Source organism: Mercenaria mercenaria, unplaced genomic scaffold (genome assembly GCF_021730395.1).
Source record: "Mercenaria mercenaria strain notata unplaced genomic scaffold, MADL_Memer_1 contig_2986, whole genome shotgun sequence".
In the NCBI taxonomy this organism is placed as follows: Eukaryota; Metazoa; Mollusca; class Bivalvia; order Venerida; family Veneridae; genus Mercenaria; species Mercenaria mercenaria.
The window spans coordinates 1,174-12,319 of NW_026461083.1; the positions used below are offsets into that span (position 1 = coordinate 1,174).

Sequence of the window (11,146 nt, forward strand, 5' to 3'; positions counted from 1 at the left end):
TACGTCAGAAGATTTACCAGTGTGTATAGATTTTAACGCTTTTATTAAATTCCTCGTGTGTAACCGGTTCTATCGATTTATTTTTCACGTTTTCAGCAATAACTTGAAATTCATTCCCTATCTGTTCTTGAAATGTCTTATCAAAAATATCGCTTTGAAGACTTTGCCAAACCTTCAAAATGTTTCCTGAACCCCTCAAGTACTGCGTCCTCACCCGAATAGCACTTTGGTATTACCAGTCCTTGCAGTCATTATCTCATTTCTTTCATTTGCAAGCTCGTCAGCCACAGCAATACGACACTGACGCCTAAATTCTTTCTTACAGTTTTTACGTTCAATAAACAAGGAATCATTCGGATTACAGTTTTTCCCAGCCCGTACCCAGGCTTTATGTGCTATGCGAGCTGCATTTAAGGTGTTGGATATATTTTCATTCTAGACCGCTAATTTGGGTTTTGACTTTTTCCCGCTTTTCTTTCTACCAGAGGCATCTACACTTGCACTAGTTATAGAGAATAATAGGCTAGTGCCGTAGATGAGAAAGTTTATCTGGCGAGGTGAAGGAGGTTATCGGGTGAGCCGTTCGAAGGCGAACCTGATAACGTCCGGAGCTGAGCCAGATAAACTTTCTCCATCTTAGGCACTAACCTATTATTCTATTTATCTTGTCATTACTTCATTTTCCGGTACTTGGCATTTATTTTACAAAAATAAGTGTGCGACAACCGCTTTAATGACGTCATATTCGTAATGACGTCACTTATATAATGACGTGATTACCGGCAAAATCGCAATAACTTCTTCGTTTTTGAATAAAAACTCATTATTTGACCACTCATTTTCTTAGCTCGGACATTTCCAACACAATGATGATGGTTTCGTTGCAAAATTTCTTATGACAACAATATCGATCATAAGGTCACATGATCAACTGACCGTATATCACTGGTCACATGATCAACTGACGGTATATCAAGAAAGATATACGGCACCCTGATATCGGGTCGAAAATACTGCAAGTGACAGGATAAATGACTTTATTCAGTTGGTTTACAGTGTGTTCAATGCTATCACTCGGAGAAAAATTTTCCAACTTTGCATTCACCGAAGTCAAATACAGTTCTTTATCAACCTTATCCCAATTTATTCTAGCAGTTAGTGATTTGCTTTTCCCAGTAGAGCTTGATTTATCTAGACTTTTCAACTGTACAGAAATATTCATAACTATTGGCATATGGTCAGATACAATAGATGCAAGTTCGACAACTTCTTTATCACAGTTTGCAAAAAAAGTGTCACCACATATGAAGAAGCAATCTATTTCAGATCTATCATGTCCATTGGGATGAATAAAAGTTGAAGATAAACAACTGAACTGTATTCTACAGTCTGTAATAAATTCATGTATGTAAACTCATCTCCTATCAGAACCATTTCTATTAAGGTCTTCATTCAAGTCCGCACCAACTAGAATATTGTGAGTAGGTGAGTATTTAATAAAAATTTCAAAAAGCTCATCAACACATGCACAAATGTCATCATTACTGGTCGAATAACCTCTACAAGGAAAATATGCTGATACTAATAGAGTTTTACGAGAGTTATTGGATTTATTTCCAAGTTCAATACATTGAATGCGCTCTGAACCATCTGAAAGTACAGTAACAAATCTGCTATACCGATCCTTCCATAGCACGGCAACACCTCCATACCCGCGTGGCATCTGGATTGGCGGCAACGGGTTTTTACAGTCTGCTCCCTTACCAGCAAAGTCAATGGAAGATTTTATTTCACCTAGCAAATTAATTTGAGCCTGAAATAACCAGTGTTCTTGTATGCATATAAAATCACATGTTTTAAACAGTTCAGGAGTAGTAGAAATGTCCTTATGTTCCATGGTTATGTATTATTTAATAACTTATCAGAAGAAATTTTACCTTTCACAAGAGTTTCTTCACTGTCTTTTAATTTTTCATATTGTATGCTTCAGTAACTTTTTATGATCCCCACTAATTAGGGGACACCCTCGAAATTAAGTTAGGGTCTTGATTACCTAGGTGACCTATATATATAGATGTTTTATCCTGTCATTTGCATAATAGTTACGTAATAATTTCCGGTATATTACTTAAAACAGCAACTTCAGTGACATGTAGCCGTGTCTCCTAAGTATGTAAATGTCATTCAAGTCGGAGAAAAATATAAACAACAACTATTTGGATTGAGGAAAAAATAGATAAAATGAAAGAAAATATGACATTTTGAAATATAAGGAACAAGTTTTATATTTGTATGATGTGTGGAAATTTTGGGGAGACTCGAAATGCTTGTTCTTTTCTGACGAAAATGAAAATAAAGAAGGCTTTTCAGGTAAGATATGATTAATAACATACACGTCTTTAATTAAAGCATATACTTAAGAAATATTATATCTCATTTAGTGATTTGTCGCTGAATAAATCATTGTTTGGAGTTCAGATGCGAAGGAATTATATCACGAGGGCGCATAATACGCATCTGAACGACAGACAATGATTTTATTCAAGAGTAATCACTAAATGAGATATATTATTTCGATTCTAACACGTTACCAAGGACTTTAAAGTACATCATTGACGGCATTCATTAAATATTTGCCCGTTTTCAATTGGTTCTTTTCCAGCGCGCCGCTATATGCCGTTTGACGCTATGACGTAATAATTGTGACGTCAGAACAGTGAATTGTTGTATAATAATTCACTGTTTTCAGCCTTCTTTGTTTAATAGGAAAATGAATCGGATATTGTTAAAATGTATAATAAATTACCTGACTGAAATTATCTTTCTAGTGGCAAAACGATTCGTAATATATTGATAATCTTATGTAGGCTTTCTTATCGTTGAGCGTTCTTTTGCCACACGTAAAGAGCACATGCATTTTTATCCGATTGTCCGATACTTGTGAAGATTCTAGTAAAGGTGCCTCATGATATCAACCATCACAGTTTTTATCGAATTTTATTGGGGTTTTATTGACTAGAAATGGTATGTATTTGCATCCCTTTTACTAAAACATTCGTAATTATATTTCAAACCCAAAACTTATAAATGTATAGCTTGAATTTTTCTCTTGGAAATAACATTAAAATCCGTTCTACTTTGTTGGAACTATTTTAGTCGATTTAAGGACCTAGCAAGTGCATCCATACGCATTTTATCATTGTAAATGTCTCAATGTTACTAAAATTAGCAAGGTTTTTATTTAAAATAACAAATATCTTGACGATAAATGGATCCTGACGCAGATTTACATTAACAATTTAATGAAATGCAAGATATTGCTTGCACAGGGTTATATTTTTGGAAAAGGGTCCTGTATTAAATGCTCATTTTTCCAGATTTTCTGTATATTTTGTAAAGGAACTATACAAATAGCCGAATAAAAATGCAAAAAAATCTTCTTATAAAGTGATCACTACCAAAATTCAGTGTAAGTCTATGCCGGTATAATTGACAAATATAAATTGTCATAATCTTTTTTCCCCGCCTCGTGCACTTTCTCAATAATATCGAGCTTCCTGTATAAAGAGCATTCTTTCGAAGCTGCGTGCTAGATAAAAATAGTGTCCTAAGAATTTTATTTCACGAAAAGAGAAATTGAAAGGAGCGAAAAAGAGTACATAATGAGGGTTGTCTTTAATGAAGTCTTATAAAAACGTTAACTCTCCTTAACCCTTTTAGCTCACCCGAGCAAGATCGCTCGATTCCTTCGTCCGTCGTTTGTCGTTTGTTCATACTTAGCATGTGTATGCAATAGAGGCTGAATTTTTTACTTTAGCTTCATGTAATTTGATCAGAATGATTGCCTTGATAAATTCTAGGTCCAGTTTGAATATTGGTTATGTGGAGTATTATTACCTAATGAATTTGATCCAAATTTAATTTAGTTGTTCTATATCATCAACATCATCGTCATCATCATCATCATCATCATCATAAAAATGATGATGATAATAACTATAATAATAATAATCATCATCATCATCACATGACACAATATCCATAACTCTGGTGCAATTATTTCATGAATTAAGTTCCCTTTTTCATTAGAATTTCAGTTTAGCTTTTGGAAGCTGTTTTATAACATCTTTATTGTTACTAAATGGATCTGATACAAATTAAGATGGTTGTTTTACATCACCACCCATATATATGACACAAGGTTCATAACTCTTGCAGCAATATGTTATGACTTATGCTCTCTCTTAACTTTTAAGGTTTGTGTTTTGATGCGCTTGTGCTGTATTTCAGTTATTTGATTCAGATTTAAAATAGTTGACCTACATTATTAGCCACATGATATGGCACATAATACATTACTCCTGCAGAAAGTTTCCATGAATTATTGCCCTTTTATACTTAGTCAATGTTTCGATACATTTTACCTCTATCTCTGTAATTACTAAATAGATTTTCACCCACATTGCGGTCATTAAACACCGCAGTGGTAGCTTCAGCTTCCTCAGATATGCAAAATTTCACTATCCAGCATCAAAATAGTCGGGTGAGCTGTCTACTTTGACAGCTTTTGAATTGTACCCTACAAACTCATTAGAGGTGCCCTAGACGCAAATTGTAGCATTTATTTTGTAATTTGGGTTTCTTTTACGGGAACTATTTTGAACATAGATTGAGAAAGTTAGCCTAAATCTGGCTCTAGGAGTATTGCAGAAACTAAATATTGGTGGCAAATGAATGTTGTTATTACAGAAGTGCATAATTTATGATTTTTCTCCGAGTTTCACTTGCTGTACCTTGAACATCTACCTTTAAAGAATATTGTATATAATTCTTTTTTAATATTTCTAATATTTCTGCGTTCGTTGATGTTCTTCGATTTATATGTATTACTCGCGAATTCACTATGTGTATCTCTTGTAGAAATGTCTCCAAGCATAATATTCCAGATAAATATCACATATTTTGTTATATTTATTAATAAGCATATTTGCAATATTTCAGGAGTTGCACAGATGTACAGCTGATACCCGATATTATCAACACTGTTTTCAAAAAGGAAGACGCAGATGCAATAACACTAAAGCTACAGGATAAGATAAAGCAGTTAGAGAAAATTATAAGCACGCGTTTGTCACTTCTTAAAGAATTGAAGAATTCAAAGACAGAAGCAATAACTGCGATTGCAAACTTTATAAGGGAAATGGAACTTATACTTCAAAATCTTAAAAAGGAGTCTATAAATGAAGTTGAAGAAGAATATCACAAAAAGGAGTGTATGCTAGAGGAAGAAAAGAAGAAAGCTGAAACTGAAATGGAAAACATGAAGCAAGCTGATAATGATATTCGGCAACTAGAAGCAAACAGAGCTGAAACATTTGTCAATATGAAAATCGCTCAAGCGAAAACTACCGATGCAGATGACGTCATTAATTCCTTGAATACATCTTCTAACACAAAAATAAACTTTCAAGCGGACACAGATATTCGAGATACTTTGCATCGATTCAAGTCATTAGGACAACTCAACATTTCTTCTTCCGCAGCCTTGAAACCTATGACAAGCGTCTATTCAATTACAGGCACCAGTGATATGAATATCAAATTACCAGATGACACAAGAACATGTCATATCTTTGGATCATGCTTAACAGAAACAGGAATGCTGCTGTTGACTGATTTTAACAATAAAAAGCTGAAACGTACATACGTTACCAATTTGTCTGCGATAGATCATTGCGAGTTTCTTAATACTCCTTCCTTTGTTTGCGCTACAAATGAACGGGAAGCAGCAGTAACCCTTTCAAACAACACTATTCAATTTATCTCTCTTGGAAACCAAATGACACGAACACGCCATCTAACCATGGGTCATTATTGTTACGGTATTGCTAACAGGGAAGACAAATTGTACACAACTGATAGCACTTCTTCCCTTTACGTACATGATATGGCAGGTAACCTGCTGCAGACAGTACCAAAAGACAGTGCCGGGAATCGTCTTTTCAAAAATAGCAGAGATATTGCCTTCAGTGACAACAGAGACAAAATGTTCGTCGTCGATTTCACTAATAGGATGAGAACTCTTGATACTCACGGAAAACATACTGATACATATACCGATTCAGATTTAGTTCATGCTTCAGGAGTTGCTTCTGATAGAAGAGGTAACTTATTTGTATGTGGATACGGATCAAACAACATTGTACAGATAGGACAAGATGGAAAGAAGAAAGGAGTGATCGCAGCAGCATCGGATGGACTTGTCAATCCATTATCCGTCTGTTTTGATCCAAATCAGAGTGTGTTGTTTGTCACACAAAAAAGCAATGATTAAATGAAAGTTTTTAATTTGTTATGAAAATGATAACACTAAACCAATTCTGACAAAATCACATTTTTGTTTCATTAAAGCTTGTTTTGTATGAGTGCAAAATCACTGAAATAAGACTAAAATACTATATATTCATTAAACGGCTTGCTGGCCAATACTCAGAACTATTTTCCGGAGGTCCAAATTGGAAATCAGGGCAAACTCCAATACTTCGGAAGCATTTCCGGATGAACACCTTGAAAAAATAAGGTGTTAGTATTTAGATGTAATAAACTTATAAACTGCGCATGGTTGTATAAAGTTGTATGCGCATTGTAAATACACGTTTACTATTTTATGGAATAAAGAATATCTTGTTTCTTAGTGTATCTCCACTACAGTCTCCAACGATGACCGAGGCGGACAACATCATGGCTAGAGTTCATCGTTCTGGTGTAGAATACAGAAATAACTGAATACCGCAGTAACTGAGTACCAAAATATGTACAATTTTCGTAAAGATCCCCTTTGGACGTATCACGCTGACAAAATAAAAATCCGACGGCAACGTGGGGCTGTGCTAATATACTGGAGATTAATACCAGCCATATTTTGAGGTGATTTAATGCATCCTCAAGCCTGCCTGTACATTGTTAATTACAACAGTAACAGAGACTTGGTCCATTTTTCGACACATGAAAATTAACTAAAATTACAAATTGAAATAGATTTGATAGTTTTTCGACAACGCATGAACCAATGATTGCTATAACCGATTTCGTAGTGTATTTTGGACAATTCCCGACTGTGACCTAAGTAGACCAAGTCTTGATTCGAGGCCGCCGTGTCGGTGCTGATTACAGCAGTAATTGAACACCAGAACATGTTCTTTTTGGATATTTTGATCTTCTCTGGACAGATGTCGTCGGCATATCTAAAATCCGTCGGCAATTCTATATGCACTCTTTCAACTATAACAGGCACACAAATTAAATACTCACATAGTCTATGTATCCTCAAGCCCTCCTGAACATTGTAAATTATAGAAGAAACAAAAAGTAGTGACACTGTCATTAGTGTTGTTGGTCTTTATCACACTAATAGCAGTAATACTGTCGTTACTGCTGTTGGTAGTTAAGGTAGTTATAGCAGTTACTCTGTTGCCTCTCTAACTGTAACTTCCAACAGTCATAGCAGTAATTCTAAGACTTTTACTACTGTTATAACTTCCAGCTGTAACAGCAGTACTATCTAAGTTTACTAAAACTTGTTTCATGACCAACGTTTCGGTGCTGATTATAGCAGTAACTGAAAACCAAAACATGTCCAGATTTCATAATTTGATATTCTTTGTACGTATGCCATAACTTTTTCTCTTAAACTATCAAAGCTATTGCTTTGAAACTTGCAACGCTTTTTCATCATCATAAGCTGACCCTGTACATCAAGAAACATAACTCCATCCTGCTTTTTGAAGAATTATTGCCCCTTTTGGACTTAGAAAATCAGTTTTCTTGGTTGAGTATTATGTTTAAGTCAGCTTTTCTCCTAAACTTTCAAAGCTATTGCTTTAAAACTTGCAACAGTTTTTCACCATCATAAGCTGACCCTGTACAGCAAGAAACTTAACTCCATCCTGCTTTTTGCAAGAATGATGGCCCTTTTTAGACTTAGAAAATCATAGGTATTCAAAAAATCAGATTAGCGTCAGCACCCACAAGGCGGTGCTCTTGTTTTTAGTTTGGCTATTTGAAGGATAAAAAGGACTGTGATATTTGCACTTGGATCAGTGCCATCGTTACTTACAGGTTGAAGTTTTATGTCAAGCTTCTTGGTGTCTCTTCGTTTTCTTAATTACTTTACCTATTATATATTATATATTATATTTATTATATATTATACCAGATTTATATAGCGCCCTTTTCATGATCAATTTCACGTTCAAAGGCGCTTTACATAGTTCAAATGCAGCCACATAGGGCGCAAAATTCATCCTCTACTAGTACAGACACAGAGCGATCTGACCAGAGGGACAGAGTGAGACAAAGCCCCCACGACAGAGAGATCAGAAATCAGATACAGGCTTGTCCGGCTAACTTAGCCTAGCTCGTTGCGAATAGACAGCCTGGTTCTTTAACGTGCCCAGTGTATAGCACTGATACACGCAAGGATTGCCTGGGTTCCTGACCAGTACACCTTTAGTTATCATCAAATTTCGTGCAAGAGTTGGTTTTGGTAAGGGGCAGACAACTGATAGTTTAGGGTCAGGTATCCCGAAGGTCATGGTCACTGGGGTCAAAAAGTGTAATGTTGCTGGTTAAAGTTTTATAGCAAGCACACATACCTCCACCCTCTATATTTACCTCCACCCTCTATATTTAGCTCCACCCTCTATATTTAGCTCACCTGAGGACAAAATTCTCCCGTGAGCTATTGTGATCTTTCACCATCTGTCGCTCCGCACTCCTTAAAATGACATCTCATCTGAAACCATGAGATGGAAGTTGATGAAACTTAATTAGCCTTCATGTTCTTTGGGTGGTCTTGTTCCCAGTTGTTGAAGCTGTTTTGCTTAATTGCACATAAGGGCCTCCAGAGTTAAAAATACAAAAATCTTCAAAAGACATCTTCTAATCTTAAACCGCTAGTCCAATTTTGAATTAATTAATTTCACAAGTGGTCCATATAATGTAACCCTCTACCAGGATTTTCAAATTAATATTATGATTCATCACAAAATGTCTGCCAAGAGATGTGTTCACTTTCCCTAAATGTATTAAGTGGAAACTTTTTAAAATCGTGTCAAACATCTGGTCTGATTTTAAAACAATTTCACATAAATGATCATTTTGTAACCCTCTATCAAGAGTGTTAAAATTCTTACAATTTTTGAAAAAAAATGTGGTTGCCAGAGGGTTTGGTCAAGTTTCCCTATATGTATATAGTAGAAACTTTACAAATCTTGTGTAAAACTAATGCCCTGAATTTAAAATAACACCAAGTAAATTGTCATTGTGTGACCCACTACCACAAAAGTTAAAATTATTTTGATTTGTCAAAAACATGGCCACCAGGGGGAAATGTCACTTTTTCTAACTTTAAAAAAGCTAGGTTCTTATCAAAACAGCATACATAATTTTAAAATAATTTTACACATATGTTCCATAGGTGACTTTTATGAAGATTGTTCATTCTGATTTTTGTCTGATATTGTCTCTAAGTATCTTATGTCATCATTTCCCCAACCTCTTACCCCTACCCATCCCCCAAACATATTAATTTAGTAGAATATTTTACAATATTGCAGTCAGATAATACAGGCACTATTTCAAAAAAAAATATTAAAGACATTTTCCTGTATAACCATTTATAAAAACTGTTCAAGCAAGTAGCGAAACTCAGGCAAGCGGTCTAGGGCTAATTTGGCCCTCTTATTAATTTCTCACATGTTTCACACTCACACTTATATCTCAGCTTGTTTCACCCCTCCCCCACCCCTCTCCACCATGCTCGTATTATTTCATACAACTGAAATTCTTAGTCACCACAGGTATGACCAGCCTTGCTGTTTTATTACAAATAAAACATGGTTTTGTCGTATAAGAATGTTATAAATACAAAATGTAGTACTATATACAAGGTTCTTGTTTTTGCAATACAGTATATATGGAGTGTCAAGATAAGATACAGAACAGAACTGAACAGAACATCAACTTTATTGATTCTTGTTAAACAGTTTACAGAACAACAAATAATATCAATAATTTCATGGCAATAACAATACTGACAGTAACTGCATACACATGGTAAAATGAAAAAGTACATTACGAAAAAATACAAAAAAAACCCAAAACAAACAAAGAAGGAGTACAATGTACTACAACAGAAAAATACTAATTTAAAAATGGAATCTTCGAGGATACGCTGCTATGAAAGTATAATTCTCTTGCATCATAAACCAGAAGACTTAGTGAGATTTTCACAACATTTAATCGCATGTGAAACAGCGGGATGTTGTAAAAAATGTTTTTTTACCAAAGCTTATATAAGTGATGAAAACTAACATTAAATATAACAAAAAGTCTCTAAATAAAATACTATTTCATCTCCAAATGGAAAGTTATATATCATTTAGCCCATTTATTAAGTGGACGATCATGTTTTTGTGGCATAGTTTATTGAGATCAGATGAAAATTTCGAGTGAAAATTGGAGCAGCATGAAAGAACAGAAGTAATAAAAAATTGATGAGAATGAAAACAGCAGGGAAAACTTCCCATTCAGGAAATTAATTTATGTTTTTTTCTCGAATGGAAACTTGTTACTGAATGTAGTAACTTGTTTCCTGTTCGAGAAGCAAAGTCATCATTTTCTGACTTATTTCCATAAAAAGACCATGTGCATATAAGAGCATACAAGGCATCATTAAATTTTCAACCATTCAGATTTTTTTTTGTTAATGCCTGAACAAAATTTGTATTCTTTTACATTTCTGAATTTTAAAGCTTCCTGAACAGGAAACCTAACTTCCCAGTCGCGAAACAAAGATATGTATACCGTACTTACATTTAATTGCATTCAGTAAATATTACGACCCCTATTTCATTCTTTTTATGTTTTCAGTTTTTTTTGTTAAGGTCCGTATTTTATGAAAGCATTTAATGATTCTTACTATTGTATAAAATCATTTTGGGCTAGTATAAGTTTAAGCCATGTAACATTTAAAACAAGAACTGCATGCATACGAATATAAACTGTGTGGTTGTCAGAAATAAGTGTTGTTCAAGCATCTAAAAATATTATTTTTTAGCAATCATCAAGCAGGACAATGGTAAAA

General features: G+C 34.5%; 1 protein-coding gene across 1 annotated transcript; it reads left to right on the forward strand.

Annotated features, from left to right (window-relative positions):
* The first annotated feature begins 1,895 nt into the window (after positions 1 to 1,895).
* On the forward strand, positions 1,896 to 6,334 carry LOC128545972 (uncharacterized). Its single transcript, XM_053533682.1, has 2 exons — positions 1,896 to 1,903; positions 5,002 to 6,334. Exons 1-2 carry the CDS (start codon positions 1,896 to 1,898, stop codon positions 6,332 to 6,334), a joined length of 1,341 nt encoding a protein of 446 aa, XP_053389657.1.
* The last annotated feature ends 4,812 nt before the right edge of the window (positions 6,335 to 11,146 follow it).